General features: G+C 49.9%; 1 protein-coding gene across 8 annotated transcripts in view; it reads left to right on the plus strand.

The window, feature by feature from the left end:
- The window catches only part of ASCC2 (activating signal cointegrator 1 complex subunit 2), a gene marked incomplete at its 5' end in the record, with an annotated part of 50,534 nt that extends 34,775 nt beyond the window's left edge, over positions 1-15,759 (plus strand). For 4 of the 8 annotated variants that reach the window (XM_080717869.1, XM_080717872.1, XM_080717875.1 and 1 more), the window contains 5 exons: positions 4,188-4,281; positions 4,363-4,484; positions 5,417-5,519; positions 6,427-6,506; positions 15,375-15,759. In XM_080717869.1, coding sequence (XP_080573995.1) covers positions 4,188-4,281; positions 4,363-4,484; positions 5,417-5,519; positions 6,427-6,506; positions 15,375-15,546 — 571 coding nt within the window. In that variant the 3' untranslated portion in view covers positions 15,547-15,759. Of the gene's footprint in view, positions 1-4,187; positions 4,282-4,362; positions 4,485-5,416; positions 5,535-6,426; positions 6,507-15,374 lie in introns of all 8 variants that reach the window. The other 4 variants (XM_080717868.1, XM_080717871.1, XM_080717870.1 and 1 more) reach the window with 2 other exon arrangements.
- Positions 15,760-24,534: the final 8,775 nt, after the last annotated feature.

Raw genomic sequence — 24,534 nt, forward strand, 5'->3', positions numbered from 1 at the left:
GCTCCGAGCAGCTCCTGTGGAGAGCCGCACACGGGGGTCCCTAGGCTGACAGGCCAGCTCTCTCCCCGACCCAGAGGGCCCGACGGGGACTCCTGAGCCCGGGACAGTGCTTCTCCCCTTGACCCTGATCTTTGTGTCTGCCAGGCCTAAGGTCTCATAAGGGTCCACTTCACCCACAGGCATTTGCCAAGGGCTGGTCCCAGCTGTCAATGTTGTGCCTCTCGTCCTGGGGTCTAGGGACTGCCAGGCCAAGACTGGAGGCCAGTATGTACTGAGCCCACTGCTGGGTAGCCCAGGGCCAGGGGATTACAAAGAGATGAAGCCTCCATTCATGTAGTCATTATTTAATTATTCATTCAGCAAATATTTATTAAGCAATTTACTAGCACCAGATCCTGTCCTAGATACCAGGAGAACCAGGTGAGCCAGACGCCTGGGCCTTGACCTCAAAAGACAGAAACCGTGGGAAAGACAGACCATAAGGGCTGGCGCAGAGTGGGAGGCACTGGCATGGGGTGCTGGGCTCAGCAGGACCTCTGTCCTCATCAGGCAGGGCACAAGCTCAGGGCCCTGCGACCCACAGCACATGGAAGACAGCAGCTCAAAGCAGACAGCACTCGTGTCGCTGGACGGTAGGACGCTCCCAGTGGCTCAGGTCGTAAGAGACCAGCAGTGCAGGCAGCAAAGGCTGGGATGCAGTTTTTTTTTTTTTTTTTTTTTTTTTGTGTGTGTGTGTGTGTGTGTGTGTGTTACTGGGGAATGAGCCCAGGGGTGTTCTAACTGCTAAACTCTACCCCCAGCCCTATTTTATTTTTTATTTTGAAACAGGATCTCATTAAGTTGTGAGGCTGGCTGTAAACTTGTGACCCTTTCTCAGCTTCCCAAGTACTGAGAATAGAAGTGTATGCCACCATGCCTGGCCCAGGCTGCATCTCTTTTGACTTTTAGGGTCTCATCTTGGTGGTCAGTTTGGTTCTGTTGAAACTGCAGTGGGTCTGCAGCTATTCCAGCTGTGGCTTTCAGAAATAATCATGCCGAGGGGAAATCTAGCCTGGGTGTCCGTGTCTCTCTTTTAGAGACTAGGAAACTTGCCCAGACATTTCCAGATTCCCCTCACCTCTCTGGGAGAACCAAGTCACAGGGCCAGGACCTGGGGCTGTAGCAGGCGGGTGCAGGAGGAGAGGAGGTTTAGCGAGGGGAGGGGAGGGGACTTGCCGTGGTCACAGCTCGGGAAGCCGTAGGAGACCTGGCCCTGGCTCAGGCCCTGGCTGTACTTTTGGAAGCTGTGTGATGCCAGGCATGGTGCCGCACACCTGTACTCCCAGCACTTGGGAGTACCTGTTTAGGTAGAGACAGGAAGATTGCAGGTTTGAGGCCAGTGCATTGAGGCAGGTAATTTAGAATATTTCAAAATAAAAATTAAAACGGGCTAGGGAAGTGCAGCTCATGGGTAGAGCACCCCAGGGCTCAGTTCCTTGTGCCACGAAAACAATGAAACAGAAGCCTTGCGGCCTTGGGAAGGCTGCTGGGCCTCGCTGGGCCCCTAGCCGCTCGCTTGCAAAGTGTCTCCGCAGCGCCCATTTGAGATGGGCCTTGAAGAGCGGGCCCAGGGAAACCGGGAAGGGATGGGTCTCAGACACGTTTCTGCTACGTTTCAGGAGAGCAGTGTGCCCTGGCTAACTGCCATTGGCCTTGTAGGAGGCCCAGGAAGCGCCTTGCTCCAGAAGGCTCTGAAGCTACTGTCGCCTGCCTTGCTAGACCCTTTCCCCAGCTGGCTGTGCCTGGGTTTCTTTTCCTTCCTGGCTTCAGATGGCGTCATGGACCAAGACCCCACTCCCCTGCCCAGGCTCCACAGGCCCTGCTGTGTTCACGCCCAGGGCCCCACTGGGCGGGTGCAGGTTGTCAGGCCTCTTTCTAGTCCTGCCAGGGGCCACGCAGCAAGAGGCCACTGGCACCAAAGAGCCTTCAGGAGCCTAAGACAGGAGACTCTGGGTTCACAGACAGCCTCAGCTACTTAGTGAGGCCCTTTGCAACTCAATGAGACCCTGTTTCAAAATAAAGAATAAAACGTAGGGCTTGGGGGTGTAGCTCAGAAGTAGAATGCCCCTGGGTTCCATCCCCAGTATTGCAAAAAAAAAGAATGTTGGAGAGAGACAGAGCCAAGCCCGCCCAGCTGCGCTGCGGCCCCCACCTGCCCGAGCTCCCGGGCACACAGCGGGGCAGACCTGGACGCCCGCGCCTCCCTGCACCACGAGCCTGTTGATAAAGGATTTGTATAGACGCTGCATACAGCTTTGTGCCTCTTCTGGCTTTTCCCCCCTTACCCTTGATACATTCCAGAGTCCCGATTTCACAGCTAAGCTGGATTTTCTCGTCTGGCATCTCATATTGATTTTCCCCTGCGGGGACAGAAACTACATTCCACGGGCCTGTGTACACATCTGACAAGCCAAGTATTTCTACAGGTTTGCAAAACCATGGCTAGGAGACCTGAGTTCCCACTGAGGCTGTGACCCCAAGTCCGCCTCTTTCCCCGGCACTGCCCTTGTGTCCTCTCCTGCGACGGCATGGGATCAGACTTTCAGACTTCTTCCAGTGAGACTGTAGGAAAGCCCGGACTGTGGAACACATAGGTGGAGGCTGCTGTGAAGTGGGGTGAAGCAGAAGCCACCCTTCCTCACCCCACACCCCAGAGGCTCCTAGGGCTCCCCCTGAGCTCAGGAAGAAAACCACGGTGAGCAGGAGTGGTGACGCACCCCTGTGATCCCAGCACTTGGGAGGCTGAGACAGGACGAGCACAGGTTCACAGCCAGCCTCAGCAACTAGTGAGACTCTGGGCAGCCTAGCAAGACCCTGTCTCAAAAACGAAAAATAAAAGGGCTGGGGGTATAGCTCAGAGGTAGAATGCCCCGGGTTCATTCCCCAGTACGAGAAAGAGAGAGAGGGAGAGGGAGAGGGAGGGGAGGGGAGAAGAAAAATCACGAGAACGAGCTGCTTGTGGCCAGGTGTGGTGGTGCACACCTAGTATCCCATCAATTTGGGAGGTTGAAACAGACGGAACACAAGTCTGAGGCCAGGCTGGACAACTCAGCGAGACCCAGTTTCAAAATAAAAAATAAAAAGGGCTGGGACATAGCTCAGTATAGAGCACCCCTGGGTTCAGTCTGCATGTGGTCTTGTTCTTTTTTTATCTGTTTTCTTTTTTTTTTTTTTTTTAATTTTTGGGGCCAGGCGTGGTGGTGAACACTCGTAATCCCAGTACTTGGGAGGCTGAGACAGGAGGATGGCAGGTTTGCCGACAGCCTCAGCTACTTGGTGAGGTCCTCTGCAACTTAGTGTGAGACCCTGTTTCAAATTAAAGAATAAAAAATAGGGCTGGGGTATAGCTCGGAGATAGAATGTGCCTGGATTCCCTCCCCAGAACTACATATACAAAAAATAAAATAAAACATGGGTACGAGGGATCAAACCCAAAAGCATGCAACCTCTGAGCTAGAAACCCCCAGCCTTTTTAGTTTTTATTTTGAAACGCTGAGAGTGTCACTAAGTTGCTGAGGCTGGCCACGAACCTGCAATCCTTTCTAGCTCGGCCTCCCTGGTAACAGGATGGCAGGTGTGTGCGCGGCTCCCAGCGTCTGTCTTTTTTGTGTGTTTTGTCTTTGTTGTTGGCCTTCCTCCTCCTTTTGGTTTGTTCCCAAAGATTCAAAGACTCCCGGCCCTCCCAGGGGAGGCTGTGCCCCTTTGTGTGGTGCTTCCTGGGCCTCCCTGTACCCACACGCATGCACATGCGCCCTGACACAGCGGGTGCCTTTGCTCGGGGATCATGCTGGAGGTGCTAAAAGCTGGATCTTTCCCTGGGAATCTTAGACATGTTTCCTCGTCAGCACAAATGGGTCAGCACCGTCCTTGAGAACTGAGGGTGCAAACCTCTAACACGTGTGGCCATTTCACTGTGATGCCAGGGGACGCTTTGTGTTTTTCACTCTTACCATCAATGCCGAAAGCCCCTGAGCAGACCTGTGTGTGCACACAACCGGGGCCTCCCCAGGGAGTTCACGGCTTGAAGGGTGGGCCCCCTTCAAGGGTCTCCGCCTGGGCCAGTCCAAGGGGCGCCACGGCGAGCCCGTCTCTGGGCCCTCTGCAGACGCCCCCACCAAGCCTGATGGTTTTCCTTCTTCTCTCCCCAGGAAGGAAGAGAGCACGCGGAGCCTGCTCAACGACAAGCGGGCGGTGGCGGCCCAGCGCCAGCGCTACCAGCAGTACAGCGTGGTGATTGAGGAGGTGGGCCGCCCAGCGGGGCCTCTGCTGGGCTCGGGAGAGCTGCCGGCCCGGGCCCCTCACACCACGCTCCTGCCGTCGCAGGTGCCGCTGCAGCCGGGTGATTACCAGGGTGACGACTACGAGGATGAGTACGACGACACGTACGACGGCAACCAGGTGGGCGCCAACGACGCCGACTCCGACGACGAGCTCATCAGCCGCAGGTGAGGCGCAGGCTCCGGGTCTGGGGGCTCAGAGCATATGCAGATGGGGACGCCCAGCCTCGTCACGGGAGCAAGTCACGGCAGAACCAGGGGCTCCACCCCGCGTCCGGTGCTCTTCCAGCCCCATCCTCCCTGAGCCGGGCAGCATTTACTCGGGCCCAGGAAGTAGTGTCATGTTTTCCTTCTTAGTTTGCAGAAAACATTTCCCAGGGAAATCTTAGAGATTCCCCAACACAGCAGGCATGGTGGCACACGGAAGGCTAGGACAGGAGGATCACAGCTCCCAGGACAGCCTCAGCAACAAAGGAGGACTTTCAGCAACATAGCATGACCCTGTTTCCAAACAGAAGATAAACCCAGGCTGGGCATAGCTCAGAGGTAGAATGCCGAAGGTTCAAATCCCAGTACCACATGCATGCCTGCACATACACACACACACACACACACACACACACACACACACACACACACACTCCCACCAGCCGGGCGTGGTGGTGCACCCTTGTAATCCCAGTATTTGGGAGGCTGAGACAGGAGGATCACAGGTTCATGACCAGTCTCAGAAACTTGGTGAGACCCTGTTTCAGAATAAAGAATAAAATTGGCCTGGGGTGTAGCCTGGAGGTAGAATGCCCCCGGGTTTTCTCCCTAGTAACACACACACACACACACACACACACACACACACACACACACCAACACAGATCAAAGTGGAAATGCCCAACTCCAGGGAGAACTGCAGAGCCCCAGGCCCAGCACAGCCTCCCTGATACTCCACAGCACACCCTGGTACCCTCAAAGAATCCAGGGCCTGGAGCCATGCTGGCTTGTAAGCCCTCTGGGGTTCCCCAGCCCCTGAGTTTCCCTCTCCCAGCCAGACTCCCTGTCCCTGAGGCCTAGCCTAGTTCTCAATCTCCCTTCTAAACCCTCAGGCCCTTCACCATCCCTCGGGTACTGAGGACCAAAGTACCCGGAGAGGGGCAGGAGGACGACGATGACGACGACGAGGAGGAGGTTGAAGACGAGGCCCCCAAGGTACCTCCTTGGCAGGTGGTGGGTAGGGCGGCAGATGAAGAAGAGGGCCGATTCTGAAGGGTGAATGGGACTGCGCACTCCTCTCCCTCCCTGCACCGGCCTCGGGCAGCCCAGCGACGCCGACACCACTGCGGAGGGGCCGGGTGTTTGCCTGGAGAGCTTGCTGCTGGCTGGCATAGAACGCGCCCAGTGAGGGCCCCGGGGAGAGATTAGAGGCTGGGCCTTTGAGCTGCTGCACTCATTAGCCTGGGAGTCCAGGAGGAAGAAGGAACCTGTCAGCCCTGTGCCTAGGGTGGCAGTTCTTGAGATCAGAGAGCAGCTAGAGCCCCGGGGCGCAGAGGTCTCCTGGACCAGCGTGTTTGAAAATTCTGTTTTTCAGCAGCTAAGCTTTTCTTCAACTGAAATTGTAGCTAGAACCTCACACTACAAAACAGATAAAAGCAGTGCTATTCAAGCGAAAGGAAGAAGTAGCTGGGGACCCTGGACCCTAGCGCCCTCCCACCAGGGTGAAAAGTTCAGATGTTTTGAGGGCAGGTCACCAGTAGACATCCTCAGAGGCTGGGATGTCTGTGAGTTTTCCTTCTTCCCGGTGCAGGTGTCAGCCCAGATTTTTATGTAAAATCTCCCAGTTTTCATATTACTAATTCTACTTGTTTTGGGTTTCTTAAAACCTGGCTGGAGCTGGGCATGGTGGCACACGCTTGTAATCCCAGTACTTGGGAGGCTGAGACAGGAGGATAGCACAGATACAAGCTGGAAGCCTGAGCAGCAGGTCCAGCTCCGAGCAGGTACCCCGCCGTGCTGCACCTGCCCATGCCTGGCCCAGGATGCACTGAGCATGGCCCACCACAGCACAGTGGAGCGGGGCAGCTCCTGATTGCAGATTTTGTCTCCTCTCTCTCCACAGCCTGACCATTTTGTGCAGGATCCTGCAGTGCTGAGGGAGAAGGCAGAAGCCAGGCGCATGGCTTTCCTCGCCAGGAAGGGGTGAGCATCTGGGGGGCTGATCCTGGTGGGAGGAGACCCATCGGGGAAGGCCCAGCTGACCACCCAGGAAACCCACAAATAAACCAACCAGGCCCAGTGGTGCGTGCCTGTCATCCCAGGACTTGGGAGTTTGAGACAGGAGGATCACAGGTTCCAGGCCAACCTCAGCAGTGAGACCCCTTTCAAAATAAAATGTTAAAAAAATGGGCTGGGGGCATATCTTGGAGGTAGAATGCCCCTGGGTTCAATCCCCGTACCAAAACAAACAGAAACACGAACTGATTCTTGTGTGTTAATTTAGCTTTCATGAAAACCTGAGAAAGTATCCATTATTATCATGAGCTCCATTTTACAGACAAGGAGACTCAGCCCAAAGTCACAAATTGATGCAATTGGTGGGTGGTAGATCAAAGACTGAGGCTAAGCCAGCCGTGGAGGCGCACGCCTGTAATCCCAGCATTTGGGAGGCTGAGATAGGAGGATCGCGTTCAAGGACAGCCTCAGCTACCTAGTGAGGCCTCTGCAACTCAGTGAGACCCGGTTTCAAAATAAATAAAAATAGGGCTGGGGGTGTCGCTTGGAGGTAGAATGTCCCTGGGTTCCATCCCCAGACCCGCAAACACACACACACACACACTCTGAACTCAGATGGCTCAGCTTTGGAGTCCACATTCGTAGCGGACACTGCAAGGTCCGTCACTCAGCCTGGGGACATGTATGTCCATGGCTAGCTAGTGTGGGGCAGAATATAAAATCTGAGAGAAGCCGGGTGTGGTGGCGCTCACTTTTAATCCCAATATTTGGGAAGCCAAGACAGGAGGATCGCAGGTTCACAGCCAGCCTCAAATACTTAGTGAGGCCATCGGCCACTTAGTGAGACACTGTTTTGAAATAAAGAATAACAGAGCCAGGCATGGTGGTCACACTTGTGATCACAGCATTTGGGAGGCTGAGACAGGAGGATAATGGTTCGTGGACAGCTTCAGCTACTTCTTAGTGAGGCCCTTTGCCACCCAGTGAGACCCTGTTTCAAAATTAAAAAAAAAAAAATAGGGCTGGGGGTTTAGCTTGGAGGTAGAATGCCCCTGGGTTCCATCCCTGGTACTGCAAAAAAATAAAAAATAAAAAAAAATAACAAATAGGGAGCCAAGCGTGGTAATGGACGTTTGTAATCCCAGTACTTGGGAGGCTTAGACAGGAGGATTGCAGGTTCTCAGCCAGCCTCAGCAACTTGTGAGGCCCCCTGCAACTTAGTGAGGCCCTGTTTCAAAAATAAAAGATCAGACTGGGAGTAGAATTCAGAGGTAGAATGCCCCTGGGTCCTATCCCTGGTACCACAAAAAAAAAAAAAAAAGAAAAGAAAAGAAAAGAAAAAGAAATAGGGCTGGGGAGGTAGATTGCCTCTGAGTTCCATCCCCAGTACCACAAAAAGATAGATAAAACAGGAGAGCCCACCAGACGTGTCATTCCTGGCTGATAGGCATGACAGGGACCCAGAACGCTTGAGCCCTCAAGGGAGGGAAGGGTCAGAGGCGCTGTCAGGAAGCAGAGGCAAGGACTCAGGCACGCAGGGCAGGCTCTTCAGCAGGCAGCCCAGCTCCCACCAGCCCCACCTTCCTGCGGAGGACAGTCCAGAGGGACCAAGGAGCCTCCAGCCAGGCCGGATCCTCACCCTGGGCCTCACACAGCAGTGCACTCAGGTGCCGAGGCCTCGCCAGGCGGGGAGGCATCCAGATCTCATTCTAAAGGCAGTAGGGAGCCACAGAAGGTTCTTTTTTTTAAATGTTTTTTGTTGGTGCACTGTATTCATACATCATAATGGGGTAAAAAACTTGTGTGGACATACATGCACACAGCACCCACTTAGCCCCTACCCAATTCCCACCCCATTCCCTTCCCATCCCTCCTTCCCTTGCTTGGCCTGGTGGTTGATTTCGATATGTTTAAGTACATTGTGTGCTTTAGAGAATTTCCTTCTTCCCCCCTCCCATCCCCTCATTTAGGTTGTCTTGTTTGCTCCTCTGTAGGATTTCCTTTTTCATCTAGAGTTCCTCCTATGACCCATTTCCCCTTAGCTTTCACATAGTAGGGAAAGCATCTGATTTCTTTTTTTGTGTGTGTGACTGACTAATCTCATTTAGCATAATGTCCTTCAGTTCCATCCATTTCCCTGAAAATGATGTAATTGTGGTTTTTTTTGATGGCTGAGTAAAATTCCATTGTGTACATATCCCACAGTTTTGTAATCCATTCATCTGTTGATGGACATCTTGGCTGGTTCCATAGTTTGGCTATGGTGAATTGTACAGCTATGAACAATTTTTTTTTAATATTTTTTTGGAAACAGGGTCTCACTAAGTTACTGAGAGCCTCACAAAGCAGCTGAGGCTGGCTTCAAACCTGCGCGATCCTCCTGTCTCCGCCTCCCAAGCGCGGGGATTACAAGTGTGCGCCACCATGCCCGGTGCTTTGAACAATTTGGTAGTTTGGTTTGGTAGTTTGGTTTCCTTTCTTTTGGGTAGATACCCAGAAGTGGTATTGCTAGATCAAATGGTAGATTTGTTCCCATTCTTCTGAGGATTTTCCATACTGTTTTTCAAAGTGGTTGCACTAATTTGCAATCCCACCAACAATGTTTTAGAGTTCCCACATCTCCACATCCTCACCAGGATTTGTTGTTGTTTGTGTTTGCCATTCTAGTTGGGGTTAGGGTAGTTTTGATTTGCATCTCTCTGACTGCCAATGATGTTGAGCATTTTTTCATGCATTTATTGGCCATTTGAATTTCTTCTTTCGTGAAGTATCTATTTAGTTGCCCATTTTTTTATTGGATTATTTTTTTTTTAGTGTTGAGTTTCTTGAGTTCTCTGTATATTCTAGATATTAATCCTCTATCGGAGGAGTAGGTGGCAAAAATCTTCTCCCTTTCTGTTGACTCTTGATTGAGGTTCTTGACAGTTTCCTTTTCTGAACAGAAGCTCTTCAGTTTCATGCAATCCCACGTATTGATTCGCCTTTTAGTTTGTTGTGCCTTTGGGGTCTCGTTGAGAACGTTTTTATCTGTGCCTATGTGTTGCAGTGTTGTACCTATGCCCTCCTCTTCAAGGAGCTTCAAGGTGTCAGGTCTAATTTCCAAGTCTTTGATCCATCTTGAATTGACTCTTGTGCAGGGTGAGAAAGTGGGATTAATTTCCAATTTTCTGCACGTGGTTAACCAGTTTTGCCAATAGCATTTGTTGAACAGGCTATCTTTTTTTTCCAGTGTATGTTTTTGGTCTCTTTGTCAAAAATCAATTGGCTGTAAGTGTGTGGATTTGTTTCTAGGTCTTCTGCTCCATTGGTCTATGTATCTCTTTTTGTGCCAGTACAATGCTGTTTTTATTACAATGGTTTTGTAGTATAGCTTAAAGTCAGGTATTGTGATTTCTCCTGCTTGGTTTTTGTTGCTGAGAACGACTTTGGCTATTCTGGGTTTTTTGTTGTTCCAAATGAATTTAAGACGGGCGTAGTGGCACATGCTTGTAATCCCAGCATTCGGGAGGCTGAGACTGGAAGATTGCAGTTTGCGGACAGCCTCAGCTACTTAGTGAGGCCCTCTGCAACTCAGTGAGACCCCCCCACCCCAGTTTCAAAATGAAGAATAAAAACTAGGGCAGGGGGTATATCTTGGAGGTCGAATGACCCTGGGTTCCATCCCCAGACCGGCAAAAAAAATAAAAAAAATTAAAAAATGAATTTAAGGACTGATTTTTCTATGTCTGTGAGGAATAATCTTGATAATTTAATGGGCATTGTGTTAAATCTATAGATCATGTTTGGAAGGATGGTCATGTTAATGATATTTATTCTGCCTATCCATGAACATGGAAGACCTTTCCATCTTCTAAGATCTTCGATTTCTTTTTTCAGTGTTTTATAATTTTCTTTGTAGATGTCCTTTACCTCCTTGGTTAAGTTTATTCCTAAGTATTTTATTTATTTGCGGGAAATCCCGAGTGGAAGTGTTTTCTGAACTTCTTTTTCAGTGGATTTATGGTTGGTGTACAGAAAAGCTTCTGATTTTTTGAGATTGATTTTGTATCCAGACACTTTGATGAATTTGTTGATCAGCTCAATAAGCCTTTTGGTTGAGTTTGTTGGGTTTTCTAAATATAATACCATGTCATCTTCAAATAGTGAAAGTTTGAGTTCTTCTTTCCCTATTTGTACTCCTTTGATTTCCTTTTCTTGCCTTATTGCTCTGGCTAGAGTCTCTAGTACTATTTTGAAGAGAAGTGGTGATACTGGACATCTTGTCTTGTTCCTGTTTTTAGGGGGAATTCTCGAAGTTTTTCCCCATTTAATATGATGTTGGCTGTGGGCTTTTTGTAGATTGCCTTTATGATGTTGAGATATGTTCATTCTATTCAAATTCTCTGCAGTGCTTTTTATCATAAATGGATGCTGGATTTTATCAAATTCTTTTTCAGTGTCTATTGAGATGATCATGTGGTTTTTGTCTTTGATTCTGTTTATATGATGAAGTACATGGATTGATTTTCATATGTTGAACCATCCTTGCATCCCTGGGATGAACCCTACCTGGTCATGGTGTATGATTTTCTTGATGTGGTTTTGAATGCATGTTGCTAGTATTTTGTTTAGTAGTTTTGCACCCAAGTTCATCAGATATATAGGCCTGTAGTTTTCCTTCCTTGAACTGTTTTTATTCGGTTTTGGTATTAGTGTGATCTTGGCTTCATAGAATGCATTTGGGAGAGTCCTGCTTTCTTCTATTTCACGAAATAGTTTGAGGAGTATTGGGGTTAGCTCTTCTATAAAGGTTTTATAGAATTCACTTGGAAAACCATCTGGTCCTGGGCTTTTCTTTGATGGTAAGCTCTTTATTACAGTTTCGATCTCTTTGATTGCTATTGGTTGGTTTAAATTTTCTATATCTTCTTGACTCAGTTTAGGAAGGTTGTATTCATCTAAAAAGTTGTCAGTTTTCTCCAGATACTCCATTTTGTTGGAGTATTTTTTCAAAGTAGTGTCTGATAATCCTCTGGAGTTCTACACTGTCCGTAGTAATGTCTCCTTTTTCATCTCTTCATAATTTGGGTTGATTCTCTCTTTTTTTTTAGTTAGGTTGGCTAGTGGTTTATCTGTTTTGTTAATTTTTTCGAGAAACCAGATTTTGGTTTTGTTGATTTTCTGTATTGTTATTTTATTCTCTACTTCGTTGATTTATGCTCTGATTTTAATAATTTCCTGTCTTCTACTGGCTTTGGAGTTAGATTGTTCCTGTTTTTCAAGTGCTTTGGGGAGTGTCATTAGGTTATTTATTTGAAGATTTTCTATTTTTCTTATGTGAGCACTGAGTGCTATAAAATTTCCTCTTAATACTGCCTTCAGAGTGTTCCAGAGGTGTTGATATGTTGAATCTCTGTTTTTGTTTATTTCTAGAAATTTCTTGATTTCACCTCTTACATCTTCTATGACCTATTCTTCATTCAGAAGTGTGGTGTTCAGTCTCCACATATTTATGTGTTTTTTCTGAGTCGTCATAAATGATTTCTAGTTTCATTCCGTTATGGTCTGAAGAGACACAGGGAAGTATGTAACAGTTTTTGAATTTGCTAGTGCTCATTTTGTGGCCCAGGATGTGATCTATTTTGGAGAAGGTTTTGTGAGCAGTTGAGAAAAATGTAAACTCCATTGTAGTTGGGTGAAATATTCTCTATGTGTCCAACAGGTCCATTTGATTAATGATGTTCTTTAGGTCTGAGGCATCTTTACTGACCTTTTGTCTGGAAGATCGGTCTAATGGTGTGAGAGGGGTGTTGAAGTCTCCTAGTATTATCGGGATTTATTTGTGACTTCATGTCACAAAGACTTCGTTTTATGAAAGTAGCTGCACCTATGTTTAGGGCATAGATGTTGATTATTGTTATTTCCTCTTGCTGGATTGTTCCTTTTACTAGTAAAATATGACCTTGTCTCTTCTAGTAAGCTTGAGCTTGAAGTCTAACTTGTCTGATATCATAGTTGCTACTCCTGCTTGCCTTCGAGTTCTGTTAGCATGGATGACCTTGCTCCAGCCCTTTACCTTAAGTTTGTTACTATCTTTACTTGTAAGGTGTGTTTCTTGCAAGCAGCAGATAGATGGATTCTGGTTTTTAATCCATTTTGCCACTTTATGTCTTTTTATTGGGGATTTGAGGCCATTTACATTTAGTGTGATTATTGAGAGATGATTTTTAATTCCTAACATGTTACGATTTTATTTCTGTTTGAGATACTGTTTATTCTTCTTTGCTTAGTTGTCTGCTGGGTGGAAATTCTTGTTTCTCTGGTTCTTGTGTGTGTTACCTATTTCTTCTTTGTAGTAATCTCTGAGTATTTTCTCTAGTGCTGGTTTAGAAGACATAAATTCCTTCAGTTTCTGTTTGTCATGGAAGCTTCTTATTTCCCCATCTAATCTGAAAGATAGTTTTGCTGGGTAGAAATTTTTTGGCTGGAAGTTGTTTTCTTTCAGAGTTTGGAATATGTTACTCCAAGCCCTTCTGGCTCTCATGACTTGGTTTGTGAAGTCTGGAGTGATTCTAATTGGTTTGCCTCTGAATGTCACTTGGCCTTTTGTTTTTGTTGCCTTTAAGATTCTCTCCTTGGCTTCTACATTGGTCATTTTAACAATTATGTGGCGTGGGGAACCTTTTCTCTGATCTTGTCTAAAAGGAGTTCTTTAAATTTCCTGAACCTGTGTATCAACGTCTTGCTCTGTGTTTGGAAAATTTTCTATTACTTCTTTGAAGAGATTATTTTTTTGATGGTACTGGGGGTAGAACCCAGAGGCTTTCTACCTCCGGGCTATACTCCCAGACCTTTTTTTTTTTTTTTTTTTGGAAACAGGGTCTCACTGAGTTGCTGAGAGCCTCACTAAGTAGCTGAGGCTGGCTTCGAACCCATGCGATCCTCCTATCTCAGCCTCCCAAGCACAGGGATTACAAGCGTGCGCCACCACGCCCGGCTCTTTGAAGAGATTATTGATCCCTTTGGTTTCACCTTCTTTTCCCTCCTCTAATCCAATTATTCTTAGGTTAGCTCTCTTAAAATGGCCCCATATTGCCGGGCGTGGTGGCGCACACTTGTAATCCCCGCGCTTGGGAGGCGGAGACAGGAGGATCATGCAGGTTCGAAGCAGCAGGGCTGGCTGGAGAGACCGTTTCCAAATAAAAAATATATAAAATAGGTCTGGGAGTGTAACCCGGAGGTAGAAGGGTTTCCAGGAACCCCAGTACCAAAAAAAAAAAAAAAAAAAAAATGGCCCTATATTTCTTCAGTGCCCAATTCTTGCTGTTGAATTGTTTTTTCTAAGTTATAAACTATGCGTTCGTTTTTGGAGTGATCATCTTTTAGGAGCGAGATTCTATTCTCCATGTGGTCTAATCAGTTGTTTATAGTTTGAATTGATGCCTTTACTTCAATGATTGCATCCTTTATTTCTTTCAGACTCTCTCTAAATTCTTTTCAAAAGTTCTGTATTATTTCTACAGTTACATTCCTGATTTGATCATCTGGAGATCACTGCTTTTCTGATATTATGGGGTTGTGGGAGTTCAGTGCTCCATTGTTGTTCCTCCTTCCCATGATTTCTGGAGTTTGTGCCTTCTCTGGGTTCTTCTTCAGGTCACCACAACTTCACTTAGGGTGCTCTGGATCTCTGGGGTTTGTGGTAATCTCAGCCGCCGCTACTCCTTTACTGAATTGTATCTCAAAGTCTCAGACCCAGGGAGTTAGTCGAGACTGCGCAAGATCCAGGGGAAACCGGGCTGGGTGTTTTCCCATGGGGAGCTGTGACTAGAATGTGGTATCTCTGCCACTCCTACTCCTTCACTGGGTTGAACTGCAAGATCTCAGACCCAGGGAATTTATCAAAGCTGCACTAGTCCCTGGGAATGCAGTGCTAGAATTTCTCCTGTAGGGGCCACAATTTCACTTACATTTTTGTCGTGCGCTGGCCTGAAGCTCTCAGAGGCGTGGTGAACTCGCCTCAGCTGCTGGTAATATGGTGCCGCTGCCATGCCCTCGGCTGTGAGACTGACGTATTTCTTTTCTGGTTTTGAGCTCCATTCTGAGTCCCCGGAGGACGTGATGAGCTTGGCCACTGGGAGTTCTAGACGTTCTTTGCACTGAAAAGACTCCTGAATTACACCCGACTGATCCGTAGCTGCTCGCGTCAGCTCCTTGTTTACCTTTCCTCTCTGGAGCCTGGTGCTCTGAGGCAAAATAGCACTGGCACTGCACCCGCCGCCACAAGCCAGGCAGGTTTCTTTTCCGCTCTTTGGTTGTTCTTCTAGTCTTCTTTTTCTCTGTCCCTTGTATTTACAGTTTTAATTTCTCTACTGATAGTGTTTTCTGGCTATGTAAAGAGCTGATTTTTGTGGCAATAGAGATCAAGTGTTAGCAGGACTTGTAAACACTGCTTTTCTTGGTCGCCATCTTCCCGGAAGTCCCAGAGGTTCTTGAGCAGAGAGCAAAGCCACCCTGAATTCTCATCCATCTCAGCCCCCTGAGCTCTGGGCCATCCTAGCAGCTGAGATGAGTAAAAAGATCCTAACCGAGTGTCTGAGCTCATTTGGTTTTTAGAGGGTGTACGACAGCACCGGCTAGCGTAGTCTGTGGTCCTGGATGGGGAAGGGAGGGGCCGCACCGGGCCGCCTCCTCCTCACCAGCTACGAGCACCTGCCCCTCAGCTCCGCTGCCCACGTCTGGAGTTGACCCGGGATGTGGGGTGTGTCCTTGCCTGGTGACCCTAGGTAGGCCCTGGGTCACCCCGCAGAGCTCTCCTGACCAGCGGATTCTCCCCATGGTGTGTTGCTCCCTCAGGCACCGGCATGACAGCTCGGCAGCAGTGGCCGGCGGCCCCCGGGGCCACGGGCAGAGCCGTGAGACCACCCAGGAGCGCAGGAAGAAGGAAGCTAGCAAGGCAACAAGAGCCAACCACAACCGCAGAACCATGTCCGACCGCAAGAGGAGCAAAGGCATGATCCCATCCTGAGGCCGCGCCTCGCCGGCAGGGCTTCCTAGAGCCAATTAGACACCACCCTCAAAGCCTGCGCTCGGCAGCCCCAAGAAGGCCGCGGCGGCGTCTACCAGCCAGCCATGAGCGCCTTCCTATGAACACACAGTGCCTTAACCCTGGTGGGGGCCTGGGACCAGTGAGTGGGCTCCTCCCCAGCACACTGGCCGGTGGCAGGGACGAGCCCCCCGCCCTCGCAGGACGCCACTCCCTTGCTCCCTAGAGGCAGGAAACCTCTATGCTCAGAAACAGCAAAAGGCCTGCGAATAAAGTTTCTGACTCTTTCAAGCAGTGATCCATGAGGTGCCCTTAGCCAACTGGCCTGTATCTCATTCTTCCGTGACAACTACCAGCCAGAGGGCAGGGCCGTGTGGGCCTGTGCCTTCCCACTGACCTGTGTCCTCACCCTTCAGCCCAAGTTCTCCTGACATTGCTCTGCCTTGCTGCATGGCCCTGAAAACACCACGCCTTCTCTGGGCCTCCAGCCCCTGCCTGCTGGACGGAAGGCCACAGTGTTGAAGCTCTGTGGTCTGTGCGTGAGGCACTGAGGGTCCAAGCTGCCTGGCCAGGCCACAGCCAGGAGGCGGCAGGGCAGGGATTAGACACTGTCTGACCCCTGGCCTTCGCGGCTCCTGGCCCCCCAGGTGACGTCAGCCTCTTCACATGGGGACCCTTGGCCAGCGGAGAGCCAGCGTTCCAGTCTGCACGCTCACTGCTGTGGCCCAGAAAGCTGAGGACACAGTCTAGAGGAAGGATAATTATTTGCTAGCAGTTCTGGAGATTTCAGGGGTTCGGGCCAGGTAAAGTATGTGAAGCTCAGGGCACGGTGGTGGGAAGAGATTGAGAGAAGGAAGAACTCTGCTCTCACGCCCAGAGGCCAGAAACAAGAGGGAGAGTTCAAGCCGGGCCTGGGGGCATGGGGTGGCACACTCTTGTAATCCCAGGACTTGGGATACTGAGACAGGAGGATCACAGGTGTGAAGCCAGGCTCAGCAACTTAGTGGGAGCCTCAGCAGTAGGGCTGGGGTGTGCCTCTGGGTAGGCTGCCCCCGGCTTCAATCTCCAGTAACCACAGAAAAAGACAAAGAGAGAACCAGGCCTGGTGGCACGTGCTTGTCATCCCAGCATTTGGGAGGCTGAGACAGAAGGATCGCGGTTCTCAGACAACCTCAGCTACTTAGTGAGGCCCTCTGCAACAGCAAGACCCTATTTCAAAATAAAGAATAAAAAACTAGGGCTGGAGGTGTAGCTTGGAGATAGAATGCCCCTGGGTTCCATCTCCAGTACTGTAAAAAAAAAAGGGGGGTGGCTCATGAAGGGGACTCAAGGGCACAAGCCGTCCTCACACCGCTCACTAAGCCCCAGGCTCCTCGTTGATCCACGGATGAGGTAGAATCCTCAGGTTCTATTATTTTACATCTGAACATCAGTATGCTTGCTCTTCTAGGGCCTCTGTATCCAGACCGTGACAGCCAGTAACCAGCCTGCTGCCTCACACTTGAAGCCTAGGGAAGGAGTCGGCCTCCCCCGCAGCGGCACCACCGCACCTCCAAGTGCAGAGGCGGCAGCTTGGGGGGCGGGGCAAAACACCCTGGTCAATGGCGAGTAGGCAGGGGTGTCTGCTAGGGCGTGTCTGCCCAGCCCAGCCTGCTGTGCGATCCATCAGCTGAAGCCGGGGCCTGGCCAGCTGCACCCTGACGAATCACGCAGGACACTGGTACCATCTGTCTGCACGAGGTTAGACGAGGTGGGAGCGAAGGCAGACAGGCACTGACAGATTGGTTTGGTTAGGCGGTTAGGCGGCCCACACAGGGGAAGAGCAACGGCGGGCCCTCTGCTCTCACAGCACCCCCACGAGCTACCCAAGCAGCTCAGGCTCTGGTCCCCTGCCCCTCCCGGAGGCATCTGCCAGCACCCTGCAGGGGTGGGGACATTCATTTCCTCCTCACTGAGCCAGAGACCCAGCTCTCGTGCCTGGGACACAGCAAGGCTGGCCGAGGAGCCTGGGCGTTGTCGCTCTCCACACCGTCCCTGGCACCTTGGCTGGGTCACATGGCCTCCCAGCCACCTGTCGAGGTTTCCCATGAGCCTCCTGGTCTAAAGGATTGGAGAAGCCGGGCTTGGTGGCGCACGCTTGTAATCCCCACCCTTGGGAGGCTGAGACAGGAGGATCGCGCAGGTTTGAAGCCAGCCTCAGCTACTTAGTGAGGCTCTCGGCAACTTAGTGAGACCCTGTTTCCAAATAAAATATAAAATGGGTCTGGGAGTATAACCCAGAGGTAGAAAGCCTCTGGGTTCCACCCCCAGTACCACCAAAAAAATAAATAAAAGGATTGGAGAGGACCAGTCATCGGAATGTGGTGCTGGTTCAAGCTCAGTCTCTCTGAAGGAACTCTCCCTTCTCCTTTCAGGTCTCCAGGCATCCAGTCAAGGTTGCTTTGTAAACAGCTCAGAGGCAGGCATGTTGGCACACTCCTGTAATCCCAGTACTAGGAGGCTGAGACAGGAGGATCACAGGTTCAAAGCCAGCCTCAGCTATTTAGTGAGACCCTGTTTCAAAATAAAAATAAATAAAAATGGGAGCCAGGCGTGGTGGCACATACTTGTAATCCCAGTACTTGGGAGGCTGAATCAGGAGGATCTGAATTTGTGGCCAGCCTCAGCTACTTACTGAGGCCCTCTGCAACTTAGTGAGACCCTGTTTCAAAATAAAGAACAAAAAATAGGGCTGGGGGTGTAGCTCAGAGGTAGGATGCCCCTGGGTTCCATCCCCAGCACCACACACAAAAAAAAAATAAATTAATTAAAAATTTAAAAATAATTAAAAATAGGACTAGGGGTGTAGCTTGGAGCTAGAAAGGCTCTAGGTTCAATCCCCAGTATCACAAAGTAAAAGGAGGAGGGGATGGGGATGGGGCTCAATGACAAAGCACTTGCCTAGCGTATGTGAAGCCGTAGGTCCAATTCCCAGCACCAAAAAAAATGTAACGGTGTCAGTTACCCAGGGGTGCTGGTGCACGCTTTTAATCCCAGTCCTTGGAAGGCTGAGACAGGAGGATCACAGGTTTGAGGACAGTCTCAGCAAGTAGGTGAGACCTCAGCAACCTAGCAAGAGCCTGTTTCAAGTAAGAATAAGCCAGGCGTGGTGGCACACGCTCGTAATCCCCGCACTTGGGAGGCTGAGACGGGAGGATCGCGCAGGTTCGAAGCCAGCCTCAGCTACTTAGCCCACCCACCGCCACGGCTGCTCCTACACAGGCGTGTGCCAAGTTCCTTCTCTGTGCCTTGGCAGAGATGAGCCTGTCGAGGTGATCACAGGCGCTCCCTGGGAAGATTTTAAGACCGCCAAGAGATTCTGTGGCTCCAGGAGAACACAGGAGCAAGTGTCTGTTTCTAGTCCTGGGGAGGCAATGGTGGGGGTCACGTGTGAACTGAAACACAGCCTCTGTCCCCTGGAAGGTGCCAGGGCAGAGCTGATGGCTGTTAATGAAAAGGGACCAGGGTCGTGTGTGGTGGCACCCGCCTGTGATTCCAGTACAGGGGAAGCTGAGACAGGAAGATCGCAGGTTCAAAGCCAGCCTCAGCCAGCCTCTGCAACTTAGCAGAACACTTAGCAACCTAATTTTTGTTTCAAAACAAAAATGAATAAATAAGGCCGGGCGTGATGGCGCACGCTTGTAATCCCCGTGCTTGGGAGGCAGAGACAGGAGGATCGCGCAGGTTCGAAGCCAGCCGTGCTGGCTTAGGAGACCCTGTTTCCAAAAATAAAATAGGTCTGGGAGTGTAGCCCGGAGATAGACGGGCTTCCAGGAACCCCAGTACCACCAAAAAAATAAATAAATAAATAAAAATTTAAAAAATGAATAAATAAAAAGGGCTGAGAGTATTGCTCAATGGTAGAAGGTCTCTGAGTTCAGTTCCCAGTACAAAACGGAAGGGAGGATGGGAGGGAGGGAAGAGAAGGAGACCTGGGCACAGTGGTGTGTGCCTACAATGCCAGGACTCGGGAGGCTGGGACAGGGGGAGCGCAGGTTCAAAGCCAGCCTCGGCAATTTATTAAGGCCCTCTGCAACTTAGTGAGCCACAAAAAATACTTGCTTTTTTTGTGTGTGGTACTAGGGATGGAACCCAGGGTCGTTCTACCTCTGAGCTGCCCCCCAAGCGCTATTTTTTATTCTTTATTTTGAAACAAGGTCTCACTAAGTTGCAGAGGGCCTCACTAAGTAGCTGAGGCTGGCCTCAAACCACAATCCTCCTGTCTCAGCCTCCCCAATGCTGGGAAGCGTGAGCCACCGCACCAGACTAAAAATTACTTGGGAGGCAGAGACAGGAGGATCGCGCAGGTTTGAAGCCAGTCTTGCTGGTTTAAGAGACTCTGTTTCCAAATCATATATATATATATATATAAAATAGGTCTGGGAGTGTAGCCTGGAGGTAGAAGGGTTTCCAGGAACCCCAGTACCACCAAAAAAAAATATTTTTTAAATTAATTTAAAAAGCTGCCAGGCGTGATGGCGCACGCTTGTAATCGCCGCGCTTGGGAGGCTGAGACAGGAGGATTGTGCAGGTTTGAAGCCAGCCTCAGCTACTTAGTGAGACCCTGTTTCCAAATAAAATATAAATTAGGTCTGAGAGTGTAGCCCGGAGGTAGAAGGCCCCTGGGTTCCATCCCCAGTCCCACCAAAAAGGCTGAGCAAGGTGATGTAGCTCATAATCCCAGAACTTGGGAGGCTGAGACAGGAGGATTGCAGGCTTGAGGACAGCCTCAACAAATAGTAAGTCTCTCATGGACCTAGAGAGATCTTTAGTCAAAATAAAAATAAAATAAAGCCGGGCGTAGTGGCGCACGCTTGTAATCCCCGCGCTTGGGAGGCGGAGACAGGAGGATCGTGCAGGTTTGAAGCCAGCCACGCTGGCTTAAGAGACCCTGTTTCCAAATAAAAAAGTATAAAATAGGTCTGGGAGTGTAGCCTGGAAGTAGAAGGGCTTCCAGGAACCCCAGTACCACCTAATAATAATAAGAAGGAGGAGGAGGAGGAGGAGGAGGAGGAGGAGGAGGAGGAGGAGGAGGAGGAGGAGGAAGAAGAAGATGATGAAGAAGAAAAGAAGGCGGCGGCTGGGGGTGTAGCTTGGAGGTAGACTGCCCCAGGGTTCAGTCCCCAAAAGAAGGAGGAGGGCTGAGGGCATAGCTCAGACCATCCTGGATTCAATCCTCTCGGCACTGGAAGAAAATCTTGTTTTTGTTTATCCTGTCTAAAGGTTGCTGCAGCCCTTGGTGCGTGTGAGATGGGGGTGAGGGGCCCTTAATGCAGGCGTGAAACTGACTCCACATACAACAAGCAATAACCACTAAGAGAATTTTACAGACTGCCAGAATTCAGAGAATCTCAAAGGACATTTAGTCCCGGTTTTCTCAGCCTGTTTAGACCCCAGCCAGCCCATCTCGGGAGCTGGCATTTCCCCTGCCCACGCCTGGGGGATAGGAGAGGGGAGCTTTGTCCTGTTTAAGAGTTCTCTGAGCAGGGGGCCATGGCACAGCCCTTTAATTCCAGTATTTGGGAGGTTGAGACAGGAGGACCGCCAGCCTCAGCAACTTAACAAGGCCCTCCACAGTTTATGGAGACCCTGTTTCAAAATAAAAACCCAGGCGTGCGGGCCGTGGTGGCCCACACTTGTACATACTTGGGAGACTGAGACCGGAGAATCGCAGTTCACAGCCAACCTCAGCTACTTAGTGAGGCCCTCCATAACTTAGAGAGACCCTGTTTCAAAATGAAGAGTCAGGCGTGGTGGCGCACGCTTGTAATCCCCGCGCTTGGGAGGCTGAGGATGATCGCGCAGGTTCGAAGCCAGCCTCAGCTACTTAGTGAGGCTCTCAGCAACTCAGTGAGACCCTGTTTCCAAATAAAATATAAAAAAGGTCTGGGAGTATAGCCCGGAGGTAGAAAGCCTCTGGGTTCCACCCCCAGTACCACAAAAAAATAAAAAAATAAATTAGAAAAAATAGGGCTGGGGCTGGGGCTGGGAGATGGCATAGTCCTGGGCTCCATCCCCAGTTCAGGCTGAATTCACCGATTCAGTCACGCACGCCCTCGCTCTCTGGAGAGTCCCAGCCACTGTGGCGCTGTGCAGCTTTTATTGCTGTGGTCCAAATAAAAAATAAAATAAAAAAACAGCAGGTACTAAATTCCAGTTTTCCAAACACAACACTCTGACTCCAGCTGTGCTTTTTCTGGCTGCAGTTTGCTGTGTCCTTTAAGTGTCCTGCTGTCCCAAGGAGGTCATTATGGTCTCCTTCTCCCAAAAGTGGTTTTCTCTTTCTTTTCTTTCTGTTTTTTTTTCTTTTCTTTTTTTGTGTGTGTAGTACTGGGGATTCTACTTTCAGCTATATCCCTAGTCCTATTTTATTCCTTATTTTGTTTTATTTATTTATTTATTGTGGTACTGGGAACGAAACCCAGGGGCTTTCTACCTCCAGGCTACACTGCCAGACCTATTTTATATTTTATTTGGAAACAGGGTCTCACTGAGTTGCTGAGAGCCTCACTCAGTAGCTGAGGCTGGCTTCAAACCCCTGCGAACCTCCTGTCTCAACCTCCCAACGCGGGGATTACAAGTGTGCGCCACCACGCCCCGCTAGGACGAGTGATTTTTAAATGTCTTTACATTTTCTTTCATTTTTTTTTTTGGTGGTACTGGGGTGGAACCCAGGGACTTTCTACCTCCAGGCTATACTCCCAGACCTATTTTATATTTTATTTGGAAACAGGGTCTCACTAAGTTGCTGAGAGCCTCACTAAGTAGCTGAGGCTGGCTTCGACCCCGTGCGGTCCTCCTGTCTCAGCCTCCCAAGCGCGGGGATTACAAGCATGCGCCACCACACCTGGCTCCAGCCCAATTTTTTATTCTTTATTTTGAAACAGGATCTCACTGAGTTGCAGAGGGCCTCACTAAGTAGCCGAGGCTGGCTCGGAACGTGTGCCATCCTCCTGTCTCAGCCTCCCAAGCGCGGGGATGACAAGCGCACGCCACCGCGCCCGGTATAGAATAAAAGATTTAAAAAACAGGGCTGGGGGAGCCAGGCATGATGGCACACGCTTGTAATCTAAGTACAAGTGGAAGGGGGGCTGAAACAGGAAGATTGCAGGTTTGAAGCCAGCCTCAGTAACTTAGCGAGGCCCTCCTCAACTTAGTGGGACCCTGTTTTAAAGAATAAAATAGTGGTAGGGGTATAGCTATGAGGTAGAACGACCCTGGATTCTATCTCCAAAAAAAAGGAAAAAGCCCAGTATGATATCAGCATGCTGGTAAGCTGAAGTTTAGTCACCTGCTCAGGGCTCAACAGTGGCCAAGCAGGATTCGAACCCGGGTTTCCCAGCAGCGTCCTCCGCGCACACTCTCGGCCCCTGGGCTGTCCTGTCTGCGATCCTCCGGTCTCAGCCTCCCAAGCGCGGGGAGGAAAAGCATGCGCCACCATGCCTGGCTGCAGGCCCATTCTTGAAATGGAGTCTTACGGGAAGCTGCCAGCAAACGGGGCCTTCTCTCCAGACCCGGCACTGTCTGCCCTCGGCGCCGCTGCGGTCTGCCCTCGGCAGTCGGCATATAAATTCAAGCACAGCGGGCCAAGGCCCCAGTGAAAAGAGAATAGAGGTTTTACGTGGCACGGGGCAGTCACCGCTCCAGCCGGCCGTCTTGCAGTTAGCTCTTACTGCTGTCCTGAGCTGGGCTGCCCGCTCAAGACTCCCATTTTCCATCTATACAATGGAGCGCAAGCCGGGCTTGGTGGCACACGCCGGGAATCCCAGGGCTTAGGAGGCTGGGACAGGACAACTGTATGTTTGAAGCCTTTGCAACTTACTGAGGATACCCTCAGCAACGTAGCAAGACGCTGTTTCAAAACAATTGTGTGTGTGTGTTACTGGGGTGGAACCCAGGGGCTTTTCTACCTCCGGCCTATACTCCCAAATAATATATTTTACTTGGAAACAGGGTCTCACTAAGTTGCTGAGCGCCTCACTAAGTAGCCGAGGCTGGCTTTGAACCTGTCCGATCCTCCTGTCTCTGCCTCCCAAGCGCAGGGATTACAAGCCTGCACCACCACGCCCGGCTCCCTGTTTCAAAAATTTTAAATGCTGTGGGAGTATCTCAGAGGTAGACTACCCTGAATTTGATCGCCAGTACCAGAAAAAAAAAAAAAAAAAAGGCACCTACCTAGAAATGAGGTGCGCCAGAGCGCACCGGAGAGCCCAGGCGCTGGCAGCTCCTCGGGAGGGCCGGCCTCCGCCCCCTGCGCGGCCCGGGACACTGCGCTGGTCCTTCCCTGGAGTTCAATCCGCCTCTGAAACCTCTGCTTTGCCCGAGGAATTTGTATTCCCTCCAACTCGGCACACTGCTCAGACACTTAAAATTCATGGAGTTCTGCCTCTTCCTTGGAAGGCTTCAAACTCATCTGTAGGACGGTCCGTGTCCCTGGCTCTTGGAAGGGCTGAGTTTCGGGGATGGAGTCTATTTCTCTTTAATAACTGACATCGCTCTCCCTTATCACGAAAGCAGGAACAGGCTGGGGACGGTTCCCACAACAGCAAAGGAAACCCGCTGAGAGTCCCACAGGCAGCAGTAATTGCTGCTAGGATTTGAATTCTTATCTTTCTGGCACTTTTGGAGAGAAAAGGGATACACAGATTGGTTTTCTGCAGAAATAGGATCACACTATACCTGCTATTATAACCATTTATTCAGATAATCAGACTGGACAGATTTCCATTTCTCTACATCATTTTTAATAGCGTGCCCAGCTGCTATTGCACTGTGCTTTAACCAGGCAATTCCCTGTTGTTGGACATTTAGGTTGTTTTAAATTATTTGCTATTAAATAAAATGAAGAACCCCCTGGCTAAATACTGGCTCACATCCATGATTATTTTCCCAGAATAAATTCTTAGATGCAGCCGGGTACGGTGGCACACG

This window comes from Muscardinus avellanarius (genome assembly GCF_963383645.1).
Source record: "Muscardinus avellanarius genome assembly, chromosome: 21".
In the NCBI taxonomy this organism is placed as follows: domain Eukaryota; kingdom Metazoa; phylum Chordata; class Mammalia; order Rodentia; family Gliridae; genus Muscardinus; species Muscardinus avellanarius.